Genomic DNA, 24,080 nt, shown 5'->3' with positions numbered 1-24,080 from the left:
TTCTTCTATGCATGTGGAAGCAGAGCATGTGGGAATAAATATGAAACAGGGTGCTGCAAATATATTTCTTTTGAGAAAAGGAGATGAAAATGAATCCTTCAGTTTTACAAAATGTACAGTACACCCTTATAAGAGAGTGAACCTTGGAAGCTGAAGCATGGTGCACTGGATCGGGAAAAGTTCAGGCAGGTACAGCAACAATAAATATCGGAAAATTGCTCTGAACCTCAATTTCTACCTCCAGAAAGTCTCAAAGTGGAACTCGGCTTGCCTTTGATCAACTATACCAGCCATTTAGTCTCATCTAAGGATCTCAGATACTGACTGTAGTGCAGCCTTCCTTACCTGGCATCCTCCAGATGCCTTGGATTGCAACTGCTTAATTCCTAGCCCATCAGCCAAGTTGGCTAGGAAGGTAGGCGTTGCAGTCCAAGCCATCTGGAGGACGCTGGGTTGAGGAAGGCTGCACTGCAGTGCATTGGAAATAAAAGAGAGGACCTGAATTAGAGAATGTGCATTTTATGGTCTGTGACCATGGTACAGGCAGTCTCCAGGTTCTGAATGAATTCTGTTCCTGAGAATATGGAAATTCATCTTTAAGATGAATTTGTATGTAAGTCAGATCATGTACAGTCGGCACATTCTCAGGGATTAGTGTTACTGTGAAAGTGGAAAACCACGAATCTCTCCCAACTCACCAGCACCTCTTTGTGGCAAGAAAATGCTGGAGAGATTTCTCTCTCTGGATGGGCAGGCAGGAAGACACACTTCGGAAACCCTCCTCGATACCTTTTCACTTCCTATGGATACCTTTTCACATCCTCTATGGGGATGGTGATTTCCCATAGCATTTTTTAATAAAAAAATTAATAGGTTTTATAGCAATTCATTCATAATATGAGTTGTTCATAACTCCAATGTTTGTAACTTGGGACTGCCTGTAGCTGCCTTTCCTAACAAGATACACACATAGTAACCGGAGTTTGCCATTCATATAGCTTCAAGACAAATCTAAATACTGCAGTCTCCTCAGGGGGCCACTGAAAAAGTGCTTCAGTTGTGATGGTGGTGTTGTTGTTGAGGCGGGGTGCCCAGAGGACCTCTGAAATAGTGCCCATTTGGCCAATGCCAGCGCCTTGGCCGGTTCCTTGACCCGGAAGTCAAGGCCCATGTCATCAACAAAGAGTGGGGGCTGGGGTGCAGCAACGCTGGGGATCCAGAGGGACCAGCGCTTCAGTGAGTGGTCCTTCTCCTGGGATCCTGAGCAGTGGGATGGTGTGACGCGGTGTCCTGCAACAGCAGGGGGTTGGGCCTGATGGTCTCCATGGGCCCGTCCAGCTCTACTCTTCTGTGTCCTAGGTGGGATCGACGGAGGCTCAGTGGCAGTGCTTGTACTCCCCTCAGCACCACTGAGTGGCCAGACCACAGCTGGGCCAACAGGGGCTCATCCTGCTGAGTCTGGACAACCCGGCAGTCCTGAAGCCTGGAGCAGTCCGTGTAGACCAAGGGTCCTCAAACTAAGGCCCACGGGCCAGATCTGGCCTGCCATGCTCTGTGAACCAGCCTGCCCCACAGGTTTTGCACTCGCTGGGCGTACATGCGGCTTGCTCGTGAGGAGGTCATTTTGGAAACACTTGGAGAAAGCGATCTCCTCATGAGCAAGTTGGCGCCTTGTCTGGTGGCAGCTTGCTCGCGGGGAGATCGTTTTGGACTCACTCAGAAACAAACTCCTCATGAGCGAGCAAGCAAGCCCCTTGCCCCGTGCCCCCATCTCTGCCTCCCCTCGTGTGCGCCCTGCCTCCACACCGGCCCACGCCTCCCCGCGGGCACTGCCTTGGCGGCCCGTGACCACCACTGGCACCTGTCAACTGGCTCCCTGTTCAAAAAGTCTGAGGACCCCCGAGGTAGACTGTGGACGTTTGAGCATGAGTTGGGAGTGGGTGGCAGATGAGCTGCTGGAAGCAGCTTTGGCTGCAGGGAAGGGATGGGGGCAGGCAGGGATCAATGAGGCAGCCTCTTTGTGGGGGATCCCGACAACCCCGTAAGGGGGACCATTGCTTCGAAGCAGGCACACGCCCTGCCTCAAGCCCCCTGAAGGCCTGTCATCTCCATTGCGATGGTGTTCCACTCACTGGGCACCACGATGGTGCCGTCTCAGCCACACGCAGTGTTTCCATTTTACACGTATGGCCTGAAAGCGCTAGGGCCTGCAATTTATGTCATGCACAGGAGGTTTGAAAACCATTCTCTGTATCTTCTATTGGCATGCTTTTATGGCTACAGGCAGTACAGAACGCTGCATTGTCACTAGACATTGTACCAGTGTGCAAATGTAAATTATCCCTAGAACAATGCCAGCAGCACTTTCTGGTGCAACGAGTTTTCTGGAGAAACCTGTTGTGCCAGCAGTTGCTATTGGCACTGTACCAGAGACAGCTTATGCTTGTGCAATGATGCCTACATTAGCAGTAATGTATCGTTGGATTTTATGTTTTAAGATCTTGTTTTTAATCTATACTTTAGTATTGTCAGTCAGTCAATCAATCTTCTACCTATTCCATGTATCACCAACACAGGAATGCAAGTCGGAGTAGCTACGCCTGGGATGCACTGTTAAAATCAACCCAAAAGAAGGTTCTTACTTGTTTAGTTTTGCTCCTCCAGCCACCGATTCCATATCAGATTTTGGCACCTGCTGAAAGAGCTTCCCCATCAATCCCTCCATCCTGTGTGAGGGCGAGTCCACAGGGGCGAGAGCAGTTTTCGGAAGTGGGCTGACAGTCACTTGATTCTGGGTGAGGTCATGAAAGGATTTGCTCATAATTTTGGGTCTTTCCTCCCATGCTGCCTTCTCATTTTTGTCTCTGGTGCAGCCTTGGGTGGGCTGGAAGAGGGACAGTTCAGAGTAGGAGAGCCGCTTGAGGATTTCCGCTTGCACTGACAAAGGCCGGACCGCCAGTCTGTTTAAGGTGCTGCTGGCCAGGCTGCCGGTGCTGATGGCGCGCCCCATGTTAAACCCTTTCGTGGAATCCGTGTGGAGGTTGAGGCTCCTAAAGGAGGCTCTCTCTGTAAGAAGAAAGAACCAGGCTCATGCACACTGTAAACGCACATAGCAAGAAATGCCTTCATTGAGCATTGGGACACTCAGCAGAAAAAGAGACGGCAGCTCTGACTTGGAAGTCTGTAGGGCTCCAATACATAAAAAGTTGGCTGCAGAGACCTAAGACTGCGTGGCAAAGGGAAAGAGAAGACATCACAGTCAGCTTCACATAAGCATGACAGTTCACGGTAACTTATTTAAGCCACAGTGGGAAGCAGCACATGCTGGTGGCCATTTGGAATATTCAGCCTCTAGAAGAGAGTTGCCATGATTTGTTGTGGCATTTGAAATCAAGCCCTGAAAAAGAAGTCAGTGTAAGATCATAGCCCCTTCTTTGTGAGTAGAGAGCTTTTTTTAAAGCATGGATGTGTGACCACAAGCTCACTCAAGACTACCCCTCTCCTATGCTCAAGGAAGTAAGCAAAGGGGCTGAGATTGTCTGGACCAGTTCCATTAATGGAAATAAACGTTAGAACAGATGTGAAAATTCCCGAGTCCTAGAAATGTTCTCATGTCCTTCCTGTGATGTGACATCATTAAATCTAGTTTCATCCTCCTCCAATTCACTTCCATCCGTGATGGGCAGGGAGGAGAAAACCTCAGTTCTCTATAGCAAGGGTAACGAACCTCAGACTGCAGTCAAGAAATTTGAAGAATGCAACTTGGAAGGGCAGTGACGAAGGAACTAGAAAAGATAATCAAGTGTAAGGAACTTTTAGTGAAGACCAAGGCCAAGAAACACTATGAATATGAAAGCTGGATGATGAAGAAAGCTGACAGGAAGAAAACTGATGTGTTCAAACTATAGTCCTGGAGAGCTTCACAAATACCCTGGAGTGAAAGATGAATAAATTGGTCACAGATCAAATCAAGCCAGAGCTTTCCCTAGAAGCAAAGATGTGAAAACTGTGGCTGTCATACTTTGGATGCATCTTGAGAAGGAAAGACTCTCTGGAGAAGACAATTATACTAGGGAAAGTCACAGGAAGAAGAAGAAAGGCTAAATATGAGATGGGGTGGCACCATAAAGGGACCCTTAAATTTAGAAGAGCTAGGTAGTAGCTGTCATGGATAGGTCGTTTTGGAGGACTCTCATTCATAGGGTCACCAGTCGTTGGAGATCCCTTGATGACTTGACAGCACATAACAAATGGAACCCCAGGCCACAGGCCAGTTTTGGCCTTCCTAGCATCCTGATCTGGCTTTCTTGGATTTCTCAGATAGTCACACCTGCTTCTTCTGGCCACATCTTATGACTGTTTGGTGGCAGTCTAGCTTTTGCACATTTTGTCCCATGCTTGGAATACTTTTCCTAAGGCGTAGCATTAAGCAGTGGTATTGTGCTAAATTTTGAAGCACAGTTACTCATCATGCGTTGTTGGGGTTGCAGAGGTGCATAGTCCTCACGGAGAGTCCCCAGATGCCAGCAGCTGTGTTGATCCTATTCTACACACCAGTTCTGATGGCTTTCCTCTTCCCAGGAATATGTCTTCCCTACAGCTGATGAGCCCTAATAGTCAGTTCATGACTAAGCTACCCCAAGAGACTTTGCATCACAGTAAGGAACAGTATATTGCTGCTGGGAACACCTGGTAGGACTGAAGCTAAGCTCAGGGGGAACGTTGAATTCTGACTAGGGTGGAAGGTGATGCATGCATCTCTGCTAATGAGCGAGTACCTCTGCTGCATTCCACTACTTGAAGTAAGAGTTTTAAATCGCCCAGGGGGCTTTGTCTGCGGGGTGGTACAGAAAAGAAATTAGTAACGACAACGATGAACATGATCATCTAAAGTATGTTGGTGCCTCACTCACCACTGGAATGCAGCCCTTGGGTGAAAAGAGGCTCATTACCCCTGCCCTAAAACGTCCTGCCCCACTTTCTCCTCACTCATTACACATCACAGGGGAGAGGGGAGAGGGTGAACCGTGAGCTTAGAAGGATTTCAAAGGGAATCAGACAGATTCATGGAGGAATCACTCTGTGAATCACCACAAGGAAGTGCCTGACATTCATAACAAGAACAGCAACAAGAGCAGGAAGAACGCCAATTAGCACTTACCAATTTCTTGGGTATCCTGATTACTTTGCCTGGCTCTCATCTGGAGCTGGAATTTATGCTGTGAGGAGCAGAGCTGTAGCAAGTACTGGCAAGTCTTGCTGGTGTCCGTTTGGAATGCATGTTTTATGCCATCGGATATGTTCTGCAGTGTGATCTTTCTCTTCTGTGGTGTGAAAGATAGTTAGATGAAATGAAAATGGGTCTGCTTTCCAAGCTAGGTAGGTACATAAAACAACACTCAAGATATTCTAATGAGAAATACTTAAATACTCATTATTCAAGATGAATGGAAACTTGCACTGGCACACAAGCTGGGTGCCTGTTGTATCAACAACATTGATTGCTACAAGAGAGACTCGGAAAATGCAGTTAGCTTAGGGCAAAATGCTGTGCAAGTCTGGGCAGAACAAAGAGCTGCTGGCTGGGGAAAGCAGTGAGTTATCGGGCCTTTCTTTCTGTCTAAACTTGCAGAGGATTGCACCTTAATATTGAAAGCATTTAGCATGGGCAATTGCAATTCTTTAAAGAGGAGATTTAGGAGGAGATGGGAATGTCCTTCTGTCTCCATCATGGTCCTGACAAAAATACCCCATTCCTCAGCTGCTGTTTGGCCCAGGAGGAAGTTCCTATTAGCACCATATCCATCTCCTGGGACTAGCAGCATCTTTGGTAGTAGTGGGGGAACATCAGGGCTGAAGCTTACAAGCAAAGGATTAATCTTCCTTCTCTGCATGCATGGCACGTTTACATGCAACTATCTTAAAAAACTGAAACAAAAACAAAGGCAGGAATGTTTAATACTCTGCCACCTAGATGAAACCTACTTCTGTTGTTTCCATTAATCATCACTAGACGCTGGGATTCAGAAAGCCTACTGCAATTCAACAGCTGCTTGCCATACTCTGCAGGGACGTAAGAAAAATGCAGTGGACTTGAATGAGTCTGGATCGCTTTGAATCCAACCTGCAGATTATGGAGCAGAACAGCTTTTCCAAGGTTGCAAAGATTCCACAGGATTACAGAATGTCCTTTTATTTTCTGTAATTTTGCACACAATCAGTTGCAGAAAAACATGTGAAGAACAAAAAAAAACCCCTGACCCCAAATCGACATTTTCTCCAATAAGAATATAAATTTGGGAAGGACTTGCCCATTTTCAGAAGCACGAATATGTACAAATACACACGGACACATTTGCGTGAAGTCTGATTCTGTAAAAAAGAGGTGGATGGGCCTCCACAACCACAGATGGAATAGAGTTTGCACAGTTCATACATCCGGTTTCAAACATAACCAGCCAATGCACAAATGAGTTTTCCCTGCCCATTCATACAAGACAGCGTGCAAGCCTTTGCAAATACCAAAAAGTATCTGATGTCAGAAAATGTAGCCTGCAGGAGGGCATCCCTAGAGATGGGATGCAGGATGTGGGGCGGGGGGGGGGGAGTAAGGAAAATGGACCACAATCCAGGCAAAGCAAAGCATTTTTGCCATGCACTGATTTAAATGGAAGAGATGGAGGCACCTGTGTAACCTTCCCTATGTCCCTTCCCATCCCTTAAGATCAGGTGCAGAGGTCCTTCTTCAGGAGCCCTCCCTGAAGGAGATTAGGAGGGCAGCTACCCGGAGAAGGGCCTTCTCAGGGGTAGCACCCCAGTTATGGAATGCGCTCCCCAGAGAGGCTTGCCTGGCGCTGACTTTGTATTCTTTCCGGTGTCAGGTTAAAACCTTTTTATTTACCCATTATTTTAAAAGTTGATTAGGTTTTTAATCTATGGTTTTATTACTAGATGCTATGCTTCATATTTGTCCTGTTTTTATTGTAAGACTGTCCCGAGACAGTCGTAGTCAGATGGTATACAAAAACCTTAAAGAAATAATAATAAAATAATACCCTCACGCTGAAATAACTGAGACTTAAAACATGCTTAACTACTGGGTGGATGGATGGTGTTCTTTATGTTGGGCAGAGAGTCAAAGACCTAAATGTTTTTTAAAAAAAGCAAATGGAGTATTCATGCTGTAGAAAGGCTGCATGTCAAGAAGACAGCTAGTCTAGACATGAACAAGGGCCTTCTGATACTCGAGGAAAGGAAGCAGCAATACATGCAATGTACCGCCTGCATTCTGAAAGGGCCCATCCTGAGAAGGGACACACTGTATGCTTTTTTAATGAGTATTACTACTGGTCTGTGATGCATGAGGTTCCTCATGTTCAGGAGGAACTCTCTTCAGGTCAGCCTCTGCCATAAACCATGTTCTGCCCTCTCCTCAGTTCATCTTCTCTTGCTTCATACAGCTGGGTCTGTTGCTTAAGCCATCTGGGATATATCAACCACGATTGCCTACCCAGCGTGCAACACCTTGTATCATTTCCTGCATGGTTTCAGTACACTATAATTTTAACAGTGTTGGTGACCCGAGCAAGGACAGGGCGCGGGAGGATAGACACTAACTTGTGCCGCCTGGGATTCTATAAGCAATGTTACTAACATACACTGAACGAAATTTTCTTTGTTTCTCTCCATGGGAAACGAAGGACAGGCGTACGGGCTCCATTGTGGACCTCAAAAATCAGGACTCCTTTGGGGCAGACTCCCAGCAAAATTCCAGTCTGAGATTTTTTCTCTGGCAGCACACGATGAAAATGGACACCATATTCTGTCAGCCTTTGGCAAATCTACAACAAGGGAGAGGGAGAGAGAGAGAGATTTGTGAGAAAAAATGTGAAGATGATAAGAGAGCAATAGGATGCTGCGGGTTTAAAAATATGGTCTTACAGCTCTCATCCTTCCACCAGCTGCATTTGACCAATCTAAATTATTATGCTCACACACATTTTATTTCTTGGTTGCTGTTTCCATAGATCACTGCTGTGGTTACCCAGAAGCAGCTGCAACTTTTACCCAGAGGCTGCAGATCAGCCAGTAGAATTCAGCAGCAATCAAACAGGGATAATAACATTCAAAGGCAGGGTAGCCAATGCAGGAACTAATGAATACTTGGAGTGGAATAGACAGTTGTATTGTTGGCCAGTAGCAAAGATCCTTCTTTTCCAACAGGGCCGTTCTCTCTGCCCTTGAACCCTGTGTGAGAAAGGGCAGGAACTAAGGACAGCCATGGCCAGTACACCCTTTCTGTGCAGTGTCAGGCCATAATCCTGGAAAACATCCACAACTGAACATGTTTTTGGAATGAGTTCTCCAAAGAGGTGAACCTGGCACTTAATTTGCATTCTTTTCAGCATCAGGTGAAGACCTTTTTTATTTATTTTCCCAGCATATTAACAACCTAACTTTCAAACTTTTTTATATATTCCATTTTCTGAACCGCTGCTATGCTTCTTTGTTGAATAATAGCACTAGCAATTGCTAGGGTTCTTTTGTTTTTTGTTCTCTTAAATTCATTCATGTGAGTGTATCTTTTAAACTTTTGTTTAATTTTAACTTGTGTTAACCGCCCAGAGAACCTCGGCTACTGGGTGGTGTAAAAATGAATTAAATAAATGCAACCCACCCACCCCCACATGTTTTAAGAAACAGTGATCTCTTTATTTATTTATTAAAACATTTTTATGCCGCCCCATTTGCCGAAGCCTCGGGGCGGCTTACAACAATAAATTAAACTATAATCTTAAATTAAAAAAATATAAACATTAGATTAAAAATACAAAAATACAATATAAAATAAGCCGCTCTTCTCTTTAAGAAACACAAAACACCTCAAAGGAATCCATGGCTCAGAGTCTTTATTGCATGCAAGGTCAAAATTAACTCAAATAGTAGAAATCAGAAACAGGGATGTAAAAGGCCAGCAGTATATTCTAAGACAGGGATTCACAGTCATGGAATTCAAGGCACGGCTATCATTCAGGGTCCAAGCGAGGTCCACGCACGGGAATATCTGGTACTAATAATTTGGTGCCCACACACCTCTTTTGCCTGTGCACCCGCTTTTATGTGGCGGTGGGGCAACGAGAGCTTCCCATCTGCCCATCCAGCCCTGCAGAAATCTTAGCCTGAAAGCAAGACTGCTGTTCCACTTGCTGCTTTCCCTGCTGCCTTTCCAGCTGCCAACACAGCCTCTGAAGCAGCCTCAAAGGTGCCTCTTCTCAGCCAAGTTCCCCTCTTGGTCACTGGCCCAAAGGGCTCCTCAGGCTGGGGCCACTGGGGCGCTGCAGCTCTAACTGTGCCCCCCCGACCGCCTTCTTTGGCAATATGAGGCAGAGATGAATTCACAGCATCCCGACAACCCACACGCTGATGTGGCCCTAAAGCAGCTCCTTCTCAGGGTCTTCCTCTGAACCCACGGCAGCAAGAAAAGGCTTGGTGGGCATGGCAGGGAGGAATGGGCTCCGAAGGAGAGGGCAAATTCCTGGGCGGAAGCAGCATGCAGGTGGCACGGAGGCAGGGCTGGATGCACTGAGAGGAGCGTCCACTGACGGCATCTTGCTCAAGGCACCCAGGACCAGGACCTGCCACGGACAACCCACCCATTCCCACAGTGCGTATTCCCTACCTATGCATCCATTTCTCCTTCAAATGTTGCAGGACAGTCTTAAACTGGGGGATTCAGCATTTCTGAAACACTTGCATGAAGTGGCTTTCCTATGCCTTCTCTTTCCAACGGGCTTCTTTCTCTCTATCCACTCCAGTGCAAGCCGCTTATGAAAACTGATGGGGTCCATGCGGAACTAGCTGCACTAACCTTAAGGAATTCCAATTCAGCCTCTTTTTCAGAAGCACCAGCGTAATTGCTGTGCAGTTTTGGCAATTCTTCTTTGACATTAGAGAGGTCCAGGTTTTCCATCACTCTGGGTGGCAAATAGTGCTCAGACCTGAAATAGGAGAGGCCATGTACCTACAAAAAGAAACATCAGAAGATTAAAAGTGTATAGACCTGGTGACCCATCCTGGCTGTAGCTGGTGCTGCTCAGTAAAGCCAGAATGGTGAAAGCGGGAAAGGTCCTTTTACAGTAAGCTCCAAGCTGCTGTTCAGGAAAAATTACACTGCTGGGCAAAAACTGCTGGTGTGCCGCAAGATTTTTGCCTGGATTTTGTTTCCTCTATTACGAGGACTCCCGAAAGAGGAGATCAGTTTCCATCCAGAATTTCTTTTGGTCCATTTCCTTAGCTGTCCGGTTTTGTGATTGGCTGGCAAAAATCCTGGCTCTGGAGACAGCCAAAGCACCCTCCAATTGGCTGATGCAGATTTATGCAAAGAGGGGGCACCTTGCAGTCTTCCAGATGTTTGGTTTGCAACTTCTATGATTCCTTGCTTTTGGTGATGCTGACTAGGCCTGACAGGAGCTGTAAGCCAAACACCTGGAGGGTCACAAGTTGCCCAGCTCTGCTCTACAACTTTCTTCTGGGGAGCTGTGGAGGCAGCTGTAGTCCTTTCCCGATCCATCCACCACTGCAGACTTCATCCGTGCTGGAGTGGATGCTTCCTTTGGAAGGGCTGTGCTTTGCTCTTTTTCTTCTTCACATCTGCCTCACCTGCTGCACCCATATGTGGTGTTGCACAGCAACCACAACTACAGAAGACTGCATGCTTACCTGGCACGATGGCTCTTGGAGCAGTCATACAACCCACTCTCCTGCAGGTACCTTTATACGTGTGTAGTTCACTCTTCCTTCTTCATACAGCCACTGTGGTGGCCAGAAGAAGGTGGGAGTTATGCCCTTGTGAAAGGTAGGGCACCTGCCAAAACCATAGCCTAAGTTTGGAGGTTTCCTGAATGGAGCTCTGGGCATTATATAGAAATTACAGAACCACTACAAGAACTAGAACTGTCTAAATAGGTATCTTTGATTTCAAATGATTTCTTTGATTTTGATTTTTTGATTTGAGTATCATGTTGTACATCTTTCCTAAGGTTGGAAAGCAGACTCATTTTCATCTGCCTATCTGCCTGCCTATCTATCTACCCACCCACCCACCCAATAGCCAAAGCTCTCTAGTCTAATAAAATTAACTACAGTAACAGCTATGCAACCTGTCTTTTAGTATGATATGAAGAAGCCCAAAGCATCTGCCCACAAAGGAAGATGCTTGCTGTCTCTATGCAGGAGCAACTGCTGTGGTTAACCCATTTTCCTATCAGCAAATTGCCCATCGTCCTCTGTCTCTCTGCCTCAGGAGCAATCCTGGCATGGAATGATCCTGGCATCGTCCAGGCCGGGGGCAGCAGCAGACTTGCCCAGCTTTGGACGAGGCGGCGCTGGGTGTGACATGCAAGCATGCTAAAAGACAAACTTTGCAGTTATTGGAATAGAGCATGCCTCCAGTTTTACACAAACAACACTGCATCAGATATGAGACATCTGGAAATGCTGCCCTGTTTCTGAGCTCTGGGCTCAAGTCCAGTCTTTTCTGACCTCAACAGTGAACCTCCCTCTGCCTTTAGCATCACATTAAAGCCCCAAAGGACCACATCACTTTGGCTTCAAGACCATGAATGAAGAAGCCATTCTATTTCTAGATCCTGTTCTTGAGCCTGTGGCTGAAAAGAAACTCCATTTGGAAGGCCAGCGTGTGCTTTCCCCCCTCTGCATCAGATACGCACAAAGGACAGGCATTTATATAGCACTTCAGAGGATGGAACAAGAACAGGAATTGAAAAGCAGAATTAGAAGGCCGCCCACAGAGGACAAGACATTCTTACTTCAGCTTGGTAATCTCCATATTCTGCCTGGAGGGCCAGTGAGGCCAACAACAAAGCCGTCTCTTCATCACAGTGCATCTTCTCCTCCAGGAGATCTTTCCTTAACTGCAGATAATACTGATGACACGTCAGAGTATGCCTGGCCACAGGGAACAATGGGTGGGGGGGAGGAGAAGAAGCACAGAAAATGTGGTGTGGAGATGATGCTTGACACGGATTCATTGCGGTGGTGATTATCTTTACAGCTGGGAGAAGACAGTAAAGGTCACGATGCGCTGGAATGACCCCCAATGTATGCAGGGGGTTCTAACAGCTGCATCTTGGTGCTAGAAAAAGGCCCTCCATGTACACTTGCTAAGATGTGCAGTGAGAGAACCCTTTCCCAGGATCATACCTGGGTACAAGTAGGTGAGGTGTTCACTGAAGAATGAGGCATTTATGTATTTATTTACTTTTTGGGTCATCACTGTTATATACGGTTATATGTACTGGGGTTTATAAATAATTTTTAACATCTACAGTTGCATTTTCTTTTCATTTTCATTTTGTTTTTAGTTATGAATGTTATTTATTGTTTTGTTATTTAATGTCTTAAATTATTATAATTATTATTGTTTATTGTAATTATCACTACTGTAATTGTTATTGGCTTTAATTACTGTAAGCCATCCTGAGACGTTCTTCCACATAGGATGGGGTAAAAATGTTTTAAATAAATATATATACCACCTTTTGGCCCTAAAAGAGATCCCAAGGTGGTTTTCAGTGACTAAAATCTTACTACAATTAAAGCTAGAGAGCATTTAACAAAACAGAATAAAACAGATTCACAAAAGGTAAGGATAAAATACATTAGCGAATGGCACAGCACTTTAGAGTGATCAAGATACCTCAATAAAAGGGAAATTCCCCAAAGAACAATTTGCAAGATTAGGAACACATTTTGCAACCGTGCCTCCTTAAGAGAGGTTAAAACAGCCAAATAATAATGTCTTTTACATGCCTCATATGAGCGCAAACTCAACCAGCTACTGCTCCGTTCCAACAAATGATGGTTTACGGTTGACCAGGGATATGTGAGGACTCCCAGAAATCAAACTCCACCTACTGCACAAGCAGCACCCCTTCTTGGAGGCAGGATCAGCCACCGTGCTGCAACTGGCACCAAAGAAAGGTCTGCTTGCAAAGGGCTTGCCAGGAAAGCAGCCCACCCACAAGCACTAGCCGCTGCAGCTGACACAAAAGAAGGTTGCCAGTTGCACAGCCAGGGATCCCCAAGCAGTTGTGCCCATCCTCTTGGCTTGGATCACTTTGGAAGATGGGGCTGAGCACAAGGGGAGCCTGAGAATGCTTGGAGGGGGATTCCAACAGGGTTCATCCCAACCCAACTGTTGACCCAAACTGGCAAACTATAGTTGGCTGATGCATTCCAAAACATAACCCTAAAACCAAGATCTGAAACTGTATTTCACTTCTTGTTTGTAGGGTGGTTCAGGTATCAAGACAAATGATGGTCTACCTGAATCATGAAATAATGAACTGATTCTGGGCAGGAGGAGAGAGTGTGAAATACGTTACCAGCCCACTGTGTTGGTTCATACAATCAAAATATTTATTTGAGCCACGGTGGCTTATCTGAATTGCAGCGCATGTCATTCATGATATCCATAACCACCACCCAAGTGCAGCTACTTAGGACATCTGTACCTGGGTGACACAGCTTGTTGGCGGGGAGTCAACCCTCAGATAACCCATGGGCTGCTGTAAGTTTAAATAAGGCTTCAATAAACAGGGATTTACAGTTATCATGTGAACCAGGTCATTAACCGTAATCTTGTAAAATAAGGGTCACAGAAGCCAAGCAAAAGCAGATTGCCTAAAGCCACCTAATGAGTCCATGGAAGAAGGAAGAACTGAACCTGGGCCTCCAAGCAGTTCAGTTTCTACTGATACTAGCAAAGGATTGTAACTAACCCACAGAAGCTGCTGGCCTACAAACAGATGAGAGTCCATGCTTCCATGCTGCTCATGGAGGAGACAAAGAGTCTCAGGGCAGATTCAGGCCCTTTCTTCCTGCAGAAGCAAACTCATTTGCCTGCACAGAATTCCCGGTTCCCTTTGATGACCAAGCCAGTACTAAAATTCAAGGCTGCTCTGAAAACTTCATCTATTTCCTGTCCTACAGGTGGCACAGAAGCAGAACAGAATCTTCACAAAGTGGAAGAACTTGCAGAACACACACCCATGAGGAAAGGAGGATTTAAAAGTGGCATGCAGGCACTCACTGTATCAAACTAACATCATCCACAAAGAATTTAATGCGGAAGAACAAGGTGAAGTTGATTGTATTTTTACTCTTTTTCTTTGGTTCTTCTTTCCAGCCTTCAGGAGCTACTTTTGTTAGTTTCAGCTCTGGATCAATGAAGAAAAATTCATTGTCTGTCATCAAAAAGAAAAAAAAAAGTAATAAGTTATATTGATCATCTGGCTAGTGTTCTATTAACACAACTGTAAAGAAATATTCAAATTCTGGTAATTCCTGCTTGATCATTAACTATTTTATGTGCACTTGATTCTTAGGATGGGATCTAATACCCCTTTTCTTGAAGTAAGTTCCCCTGACCTCAATGGGACCTATTTTTAAGTGGACATGTACAGGGTTGTGTGACTAATTCTTAACTTGTCCTTACAGCAAGGAGGGATAGTGGTATGAAATACTGCAAAATGGACAACTGATAAACTGCTGTGAGCCAGGACAGAGTCAGCAAGTTTGCAGTGTGATGTGAAATAAGGCCAAAGTTACATGTTTGCATGTGACCTGCAGGTTCCTCTGTCCCCCAGCTTGAAGAATTTGCTAGCAGCGGCTGAGACTTCATGTAAGAAATCTAATAGATCTTGACTAGTCCAAGACACTGAAGTCTTTTGCTAAAAATGATATTCCAGGCAGCTACAGCTCTGGAAATACTCTAGGAATCTAATGCCCAATAAAAAGGCATCTTTGCTAACACAGGGCTTGTTCAGTAAGGCTGCTACTATAAAGCTAAAGCAGGCTGTTCATGGCAGAATCCTTGCATGGCCACAGGGGAGAAGCAGAATCCAATTTCTTTAAAATAAACTTATTTATAAACAGCAGCACCTGGGGAATGTTGGTTGGGCCAGTGTATCCACCTGGTGGTTCAGGAGCTATGCATGCTGCCAAACCTACTTGGGAGATAGTATCATCACCAGAGGCAGCTCCTTAAAGCTTTGGACTAAAACTCATTAGAATGGCTACACATTAGGATGGTTATGACGCTGCACTGTCAGGGGTGGCTGGTGGGACAGAACAGATACTCTGGAAGCAGACCGAACTTTCAAGGAGCTATCCATGGTGCTGAAGCAGCTCAGGGGACACCTAGGGGTCTGGGTTCAGCACCTTGAATGACTCATTCAAGGTTCTGGCTAAAGCCATGAGTAGATGCATTACCACCAGCTTTCACTGTAAATAATTTGGACTTCGGGCTCAATGCCACATTCAAAGCAGGAAGCCAATCTTCACCATGTTGATTTTTTAAAAATACTTGTTATGGTTGCTTGTTCTGTGTATAGTCTTAAAAGTTCAGGACAAAAAGCATGCATCACAAAGGAGAGATCTAGCCAGATACAGAGGAAATACAGCCTGGTTCACACGTAATGCTACACCATGGTGTGGTTTGCTGAAATGCCCCTTGTTGTATCTGAAGTCATCTTTGCAATCCAACCATTATGTGCTAACTACAAATATTTGGTCTGTTTGTGTACATGTGTCAGGGAACACTGGCTGCTGTGATCATCGTCTGGTGAGCACACATGCATGCACCAATCCCAAATACAAACCTGTTCTTACCTTTTGAAGTAGCTAAACCGAACAAGTGATGCTCCATTAAACCTATATGGGCCACAACCATGTCAAACACATCTTTGCACACAGTCTTGGTGTCACAGGTGAGTTCCAGCCTCTGTCCACTTAATAGCATGACATTTACTTTCCGACGACTGTCTTCATTTTTTCCTTTCTTGTTCTGTATTTCAGGAAACAAAGCAGCATCCACAATTGCAGAACTGAATATTGAGGAATAGGTAATCCTAATGCAATCCTGTTTATTTTTAACATTTACAATCCACCGTTCTACCTGAGGAGGGCCAAGGGAACTTACAGTTTAGCAGAACACTTCAAAGAAGTGACATCTTTAATTTACACTAACATCACACACAGAGTACAAAGGAATGCACACAGACCCTTTTACAAGATGCTAATAAACTTCAGTAGCTTGTTAAACCGTGTGTGTGCTGCCTGTGTGCCAGATGGATTTACATATTTACCCACACAGGTGCGACTTATGATGTCTGAACCCAGCAAGACTGGTTGGGTAGGTTAACAACCCACTCAGATGCCATGGTCTCCTTTAGAGTCACTGGGTGAACTGTTAAGCAACTCAACCACTCAGCCTCACCAGGTTCACAACAAGCCACATCAGCAAATTGTGTAAATCCATTGAGTATACAACCAGCACATGCAGGGGGGTTAAAGAGCCACTGTGACTTATTAGCTAACCCACAGTTGTGCGAAGTGGCCCATAAACAAGGACTGTAGAATGGCAGGGTAAGTCAAAGTTTTGCCTACCATAATTCCTTTTATACTCTGTGCACTTGGTCCTGCCTAGCATTCACCCACTTTCAGAGAGAGGACGTGTGGGCAGCTACAGTGGTTTCTTTTACCTCCCTGTGCAAGCTGGTTCTGAGCTGCCTATTTAGCAGAGTTATCCTTGCCCAAGCATGGGTTTTTCTTATGTCCGAACTCAGTGAGGGTAGCTAATTCTGGCTTGTTCTGGTTGTGGCTTGTCCTTAAGCATCATGTTGCTACTAACTGAGATAATGTAGACTGGATATGAAATAGAACACGAGGAGTATGTGAAGAAAACACAGGGTACAATCCAGAGGCAGTGAAGTATTACTAAGTCACATTGATCACCATGGAAGAGCTGCCAGTTCAGCATTCTCACTGAGATTCACGGGACTTAAAATGCACAAGTACTATCCTATTTGCTGGAAAGAATAAACGTTGATCTTCATATTCAGAAAAAAGTCAAGCTATGTGGTTGCATCCTCCTGAAATGGTCCCCCATCAGAATGTAAGTGAAGGAACACCAGAAGGAGCCTCATACTTAGTCAGCACGCTGGTCTGTTGAGCCCAGTACTGTTCACACTGACTGGCAGCAGCTCTCCAGAGGACTGTTTTCCATCCCATCCTCAGGATGCCATGCAATCAACCTGGGATTTTCTGCATGCAGTGCCTATGTTCTGCTACAGAATTATGCCCCCTCTGAAAGGCCTGTATATTGAAATGAGGCTGTGCTTTTTTAGAAAGTCTCCCTGCATGCAGAAAGATTGTATAGGAAGGAAAAGACTAAACTTGTAGCCTAACAGGATTAGGGAGTTTTTTTAATCTTGGGGGAGAGGAAGCAATCATGTACCAAGCTGGGAAACAGTTAAAAATGTGTGACAAAAAATACTCCCCAAAATATAAGGCCACCTAACCAGTAAAATAATCTCATTCAAGCAATTCAAAGACAGCTTATTGAAAGACTGCTGCTTTAACTAACCTCCAAAGTAATAAATAAGTAAATAAATGAAAATGAAGGAGAAAGAAAACAAAATAAAAAAGCTACCACTGAAAGATTTTTCTAGGAAGGGAGAGTACATGTTGTGAATACACAAGATCCAAAGTTCAATTTCTCTATCTCTGGTTGAAAAAACCCAAGTAGGGCCAGAAGGGCAGGAATATGGGAGTAATTTGTTCAGTTCACGTTTTAAGGCAAATGTACCCGACTCACGCTTCTTGAACTGTAACGTAGTTATCTGTCTGTATTCACATTTAATTAAATTTTGTGAGGCGGTTATCCAATAACTGTTTACAAAAATGCTTACATAAGAGAAAAGTGCACACAAAACTGCGGGTACTGTGAAAATAACATTCAGAAATGCGTTACATTATTGCTAGTGCAGCATAATGGCTAAATAGTTGGACTAGGACTCAGGGAGTTCGGGTTCTAGGCCCCAGGCAGCTACTAGGTGAATTTGGGCCAATCATGGACTCTCCGCCTAACCTACCTCACAGGGTTGTTGTGAGGATAAGATGGCAAAGAGGAGGAGGTCAGTGAAAGCTTGTGGGAGAAAATAAGGAATATAAAAAATAAAGAATGAATAAATAAGTAAATACATAATATTCTGTTAAGGACAATTGCTTGAAACTGTGTTTATTAGGCAGAGTTGTCCCAAAACTGCATATATTGGGAGGGATGTACACAAAAATGTTTTACAGCAAGTTTTAAAAATACTGCAAAAATGCAGTAAATGCAGACATGAGAAAGCAAAAATGCAAGATGAGAAACTGACAGACTCTGGAAAGACCGTTTCCTGATATCCTTCAGTGCCACAGCCTGCAGTGGACAGCAATGGACCATATAGGCCTGACTGATCATGCTTTCTGAGGCAGTGTCCTACACTTTAAATAAGGTTGCCACGAGTTAGAGTCATGTGAACAGACTCTAGAACAGCAGCGGCCTTCCTCCAGCTCTCCACATATGGGCTGGCAATTGAGATGGAGGAACGCAAGATCAGTGCAGACGTGAATCCACTCTGTGTTTTAGCCTGGGCTGCAAAGGAATTGCTCGTGGTGAACAACTGTATCTGAAAAATAAGTTCAGCACCAAGGGCCACTCATTAATCACTCTAAGCTGCACTCAAGCAGATCATTTAATAACAGTTGGATGTTAGGGAAAGCCAAAGGCAGCTTGGGGTGTTCCACCTGGATTAATGACACTGAAGCAGGGAAACCCATTAAGAGATGTAGGGCAGGGGGAGAAGCTCAAAGAAGATTTTGTAAGAGAAAAAAGATAGGGCCCCCATATCAGTGGAAAACAAGTTATACTGCTTCTAGTGATGGTACATTAACAGTCGAAATCTTACCAAAATTGACTTTGGCAGGTCCAAGGAGGTAAATGGCTCAATGGTGGTTTTCACAAATTCAGGGCCAAAGAAATTCTGCAAATCACAGAATCTTGTATTAGTATTCAGCATTTAAGCAAGCAGTGATTCAGAAGCAATTAAAGATTTGGCAATAGTGATGCTTCCTGGAAAAGGTGTGAGGATTGCCGAGTGATAATAGCACTGCATGTATTGAATAAGAGGTTCTGATGCACAAAGACACAGGCTGTGATAAATCCATTTGTGTCTAAGGTTACTTCTAAACTTTTTTTTGCACCTTCACTCTGCTTCATACATGGAATTTTGTGAGGGGTATCGGTATCGTCATTTTCCTCCTGTAACTCTCCTAAGTTTTCCCACCATTTCTTCCATCCTGTTTCTTACTGCAGAAAATCTGTTAAATAAAAGGCAGAATAGCTGCTTAAAGAAGTCCTGGTTTTCAGAGCTAGGATGGGCTTTATGGAAAAAAGGCAAAGAGGGGAACTTCCCCAGCAATAGGATAGGCTTTGGGGGCCACACCAAGGCCTGATGGGCATCAACTTCTAACGAAGGGCACCAGGCTTAATTGGCTTGGAGCTGTCTTGCCCAAATCATCTCCAGCAAGTGGGGGCTGCTTTTGCTGTGAGAACGAAACTGTTTGCCCATATTCTGTAAGCCGTCTTGAGACATTTGTGAAAAGATGGGATGAAAATGTTTTTATTAAATTAAATTAAAAATGACTGAAGTAGCTTTGTGCTGCTCATGTCCCAGGAAGGAGATGTTAGAGCAGAGCTCGCATGCATATTGACAGACTCCGAAGTCACGAGGAGGAGGAACTTTATAGAATTCAGGGAAAGAGGAATTGTCTTTTGATCTCAGTTTGGAGAGAGGAATTGTGTAATCGGTCACCCAGGTGATATGAAGGCCTAAGCTTGGACTATACAGGAAACCTGCACGGCCATAGATAAATAGAGTGTATGTTTCCTTTTGCTTGTTTATAACCTGCACCCATATTTCATTATTGTATTCAATAAACTGTATGCAATCTTCGACACAGACAGCTTCATTTCTTCCTAAGTACTGCTGAATCTTAAATGAGGAGCCTTGGCTGCACCAGGCCTATAGAGTAGTACAGACCCTTCTTTTGGCAAGCAATTCCAAGTGTCACACAAAGTCTATCTCATATTCCTACCTGACTGTTACGAACATTTTGGAAGGGTCTTCCCTGAGCACCACAATCCACAAGGCTGTGATGGACGTCTACTAGGTAGGAGCCTTCTCTGTAATGGCCCCATCCCAGTGGAACACCCTTCCCAGGGAGACTTGCCCGGCATCTTCACTGTATATATTAAGAGACCAGACTAAGGTTGTCTTCTTCCAAAGAGCATTTACTAAATTTGGTGTCTTTATGGTCAGTTCTACTGCTAGCTCTTTAATATTCATAATATTTTAGTTTTTTAATATTGGTATTTTGCTGTTGCTTTAGAGTCTTAAGAATCTAAATTGCTCCAAGGGCATTTGTCTGTTGAGCGGTATATCAATCTCATCAACAAACAGGTCAGCCTTTCGAATAGTTCTACCATGCCGTAACGAGACGACAGTGTAGAGAAAGAAAAATTCATAGGCGCATTCACATGAAGCTCTGTGCTTCATGACGAGCTGTCGTTTTCCTAATCTGATTGTGCCACTCAGTGAAAGCCTACGAGAGAAATCCAATCAGCATCTCCAACCACTCAACGCAGGGTTGAGTGGCCTGTGTCATCAAACCCTGATGGGAGACATGACAGGGTAATGCACTCAAAAATGTTACCCATGCATCTGTGCATATAGTATACACCCCCTCTGTAGAGCAGCTGCAGCTGGGTCAAGCTACCCCATGTGGTGGCCATCTTCCAACCTTCTCCCATCAGGGAAGTGTGTCTGCACGGACAAGTGTGCTGTGGGACATTCATGAGCTGCAAGGATTCTGGGTACCAGCCAGGCCTCTCACATGGGTATAAGCCTACATGCGTACCCAACATCCCACAAGTCAGAAGATTCGTAGGATTAGCAGGTTATCTTTCAGGGAAGCTTGTCTGCCATTAATGCTCTTCTAATCGAAGAAGCCCTGATAAGATTCCAAACCACTTCAGGTTTGCCTGGGATGTGGCTTGAAAACTACTGAACATACAAGAAATCATGCACACAATGTACCAGGGAGCTGTTTGGACTTGTTCTCTGGCTTTCTGTACTGTCTCATGGGCAATCAGACAAGGACTTTGGTCAACAGCAGTAGGATGGAGAAACTTGAGGAATGTGTTGCTAAATGACTTCACAGTTCTCAACTTGCTGGTGTTAAAACCAGACACTGTAGTCACAGCCCACCTACTCAATAACCTCGACTGCTGCTGGGACATTCAGGATTCCTGGTAAGAATCTAAGAAATTGCATTTCTAATCATGAAAACACACTGAAAGCCACCAGTGTCACAGCCAGAGTATCAGAATGATGCTCACAGGGTGACTTTGCACCAGTCACTGACTCTTGGCCGAAGCTACTTCACAGGGTTGTCGTGAAGGCAAAATGGAGGGGAGGGGAAGGTGTATAAAAGCTGCCTCGGGGTTTGCTGAAGGAAAAGAGTGTGATACAAACAACACAGGTAAAATAAATCTTTAAAAGCTAGGCAAGCCCACGTCTTTAGGCTTATAAGGTGTTGTGAGCAGTTCCCTTCCCTTTTTCCCACTCTCAGGAAACCTTACAAGCACAGTGCTTTTATGAAAACAAGTGACAGGACAGTATAAATCAAAGCAGCATTATCTTTGACATGCAGGAGAAGCATCTGCCCATGGAAAGAGTGGAATTGAAACTGAAACATCCCCGGTTCCCTCCCTTTGAGAAAGAGTCCAGATGTTGCTGGAGGACTCGGTGGCTGGAATATTGGACACTTCTTAACTGGTCTACTTATACTGCCTCTTGCCTCCTAACTGGTTCAAGGAACTCCATCTGCATTAGGGCACCAGCTATGGATATTTGTGCTTAAAAACAAAACCAAAAAAGGCCCAGTGCACTCTGAAACACGAGGCACTTATGGGGTCACACTTAATTCAGTGCACAAAGAGCAGGGATGCACATTTGCATCTGGGACAGGCATTCTGGGAAATGCTCCCAGCCTCTTTCAAGAAAGGGCTGGTGCACATGCTTGCAGGAACAGAAAGCAGTTAGCCTGGAGTGGAGTATCTCTAAAGCATCCCTGCAGGTGAGTTGCATTACCCTTAATTTCCTTTGGGTCATGGCTGTTTCCAGTGCAATTTCTCGCAGCGGGTCTCTCGACATATCAGGCAGAGGCGGCCTCATGACGTCTCCAGGGTAGAGGCTCAGCCGAGACTGCCGGAGGGCCATCTTGGCCTGCAGGTGCAGCATCTCCTCCTCTTGACGCTTCAGCATGACTTCTTGGCTTAACATGTTCCCCTCAAGTGGTGCTTCATATGGCCTGTTGTTGTGGAAGAAGTGTGGGGGAGAGGGGATTACAAAGGGGAAGAAGATTTCAGCAGGGATGCTGTCAGCCGAATGCTCTGTGTCACAACAGAGGAGAATACAAAGTTGATACAGGACAGCCCTTCAGTATCTACTGAAAATTACTTCGGACAGCAAGGAAGCAAAGACACATGGGCTGAGCAGCTCATGATTTAAGAAAACATGGATGGAATTAACCCACTTGCATTCCATGTGTAGATCATTAGAAATAATGGCCACACATGTGGATTCTTTGATGGAGCACAGCTTTTTGGCTCATGCATACACAGCCTAAAACTGGTCGGCTTGTCTGTCATAGGATACAATCCACACCCAAGCTGCAAGTAAATGATTATACAAAAGTGCCCTCAGTGCAGGAATTTCAGAGCACGTGAAGCAGCCCTCTGCAGGAATGCAACATCTTACCCATCAGGAGGGCCTGCAAAATGCCAGCGGCCTTCCGGAACGATGGCATTTAAGGCCTTGAGGTCCGTCTAAATGTTCAACTCTACCCTGAGCTTCTGGGCTTGTGTTCTTAAGTCAAGCCATCAGATTACTGATTAACACTTTGCTGGTAAGATTACCAGTCAGCTGGAAAATGGGACTGTAGCAAAGGCAGAGGCTACAGTAAGCAAAAGATCGTCCACTGTTCTTACCGATTTGCACATTGGGGTCTAGAGAAGGAAGCCAAGGCTAAGGAATGGTTTAGGGAGTGCAGAGTGAAATATGAAGCAGAAGATGCAGAAGCGGAACTGATGGGAAAGGACTAGACATTGTGAAGGCACGAGGTGAAAATAGAACCTGCTGTGCTAGAACTAAGGTTCCTGTACAGCAATATAGGTAGGCCAAAGAGACCAGAGTTTCTGCTCCTTTAAGAGCTGAGGAAGGTGCAGCTTCTCCCTCCACAGTGCTGTGGTCATGAGGAAATGATGGGTGTTTTTGGAACTGAGGCCTATTAACCAAAGCTTCTGGGGGCAATACCTTTGTGGCTTGCCAGATGTTGGAGGAGTGCAACTTCCATCACCCCTCACTTTGGGCCACACGAACTAGGACTGGAGGGGGTTGCAGTCCAGCAACATCTGGATGGCTCACTCCTGCTTTCACCCCTTCTGGGTCCCATAATAAAGCAACACTTCCAATGGTGCTTCCTCTTCACTTAAACCAGATGTTTGGATGCTTTGCCAACAATCAAGATGTGAGAAAATAGCCTCTACTTAAAAAGAAGAAACTTACCAAAATACCAGATGCTCCCTCTAGGCCAACCTTCCCAACTTGGTTTCTTCCAGATGTTTGGGCTTATACTTCCATCAGACCCAGCCTGCAAGTCCAATGGCCAGGGCTGATGGGAGGTGTAGTCTAAAACCTCTGGATGGAAGGCAGCTTTAGGGCTACACACCAAATAGGGAAATAATTGGTGGGGTAAAAGTTAGAACCCCCCTTCTCTCTTGTCACACCTTCACACACAATTTTAGCCTCCTGAATCTGCTTTACATATGCATTTATTTTAATATGAAGTTTTACTACATTCACATGAATGTAAATGTAGTTTGTCCCTGGAAAGAATCAGACTGAAGGAGCAATGGGAAGAGCAGTGGGGGCCAGTGGGAGAGAGAGGCAAGAACAGAAGGAACTGAGAAGGTGCAGTGGAAGAGCTTCAGCAGACACAGCGGGCCCATAATATAAGATGCAAGCCCACGTTTCTCGAATGGAGGGGAGACGGTGGGGATCCTCAGTGGCATGGGGCCCGGACTCAGGGGTGCAGTGCCAGCACCTCCT

At 45.1% G+C, this 24,080-nt stretch overlaps 1 protein-coding gene across 10 annotated transcripts in view; it reads right to left on the bottom strand.

Moving 5' to 3' along the window:
• PTPN13 (protein tyrosine phosphatase non-receptor type 13) overlaps positions 1 to 24,080 on the bottom strand; it is a 161,368-nt gene that overhangs the window by 45,001 nt on the left and 92,287 nt on the right. For 7 of the 10 annotated variants that reach the window (XM_044429300.1, XM_044429304.1, XM_044429301.1 and 4 more), the window contains exons 10-18: positions 22,062 to 22,281; positions 18,816 to 18,890; positions 15,694 to 15,868; positions 14,114 to 14,267; positions 11,829 to 11,967; positions 9,869 to 10,021; positions 7,659 to 7,841; positions 5,162 to 5,324; positions 2,643 to 3,066 (exon numbers count right to left, since the gene is read on the bottom strand). In XM_044429300.1, the coding sequence (XP_044285235.1) occupies positions 2,643 to 3,066; positions 5,162 to 5,324; positions 7,659 to 7,841; positions 9,869 to 10,021; positions 11,829 to 11,967; positions 14,114 to 14,267; positions 15,694 to 15,868; positions 18,816 to 18,890; positions 22,062 to 22,281 (1,686 nt within the window). The remainder of the gene's footprint in view (positions 1 to 2,642; positions 3,067 to 5,161; positions 5,325 to 7,658; positions 7,842 to 9,868; positions 10,022 to 11,828; positions 11,968 to 14,113; positions 14,268 to 15,693; positions 15,869 to 18,815; positions 18,891 to 22,061; positions 22,282 to 24,080) is intronic. The other 3 variants (XM_044429306.1, XM_044429307.1, XM_044429309.1) reach the window with 1 other exon arrangement.

This window comes from Varanus komodoensis, unplaced genomic scaffold (genome assembly GCF_004798865.1).
Source record: "Varanus komodoensis strain SLA01 unplaced genomic scaffold, ASM479886v1 scaffold2, whole genome shotgun sequence".
NCBI lineage: Eukaryota > Metazoa > Chordata > Lepidosauria > Squamata > Varanidae > Varanus > Varanus komodoensis.
The sequence above is the reverse complement of the archived record's forward strand: the minus strand, read 5'-3'. Positions and strand labels throughout refer to the sequence as shown.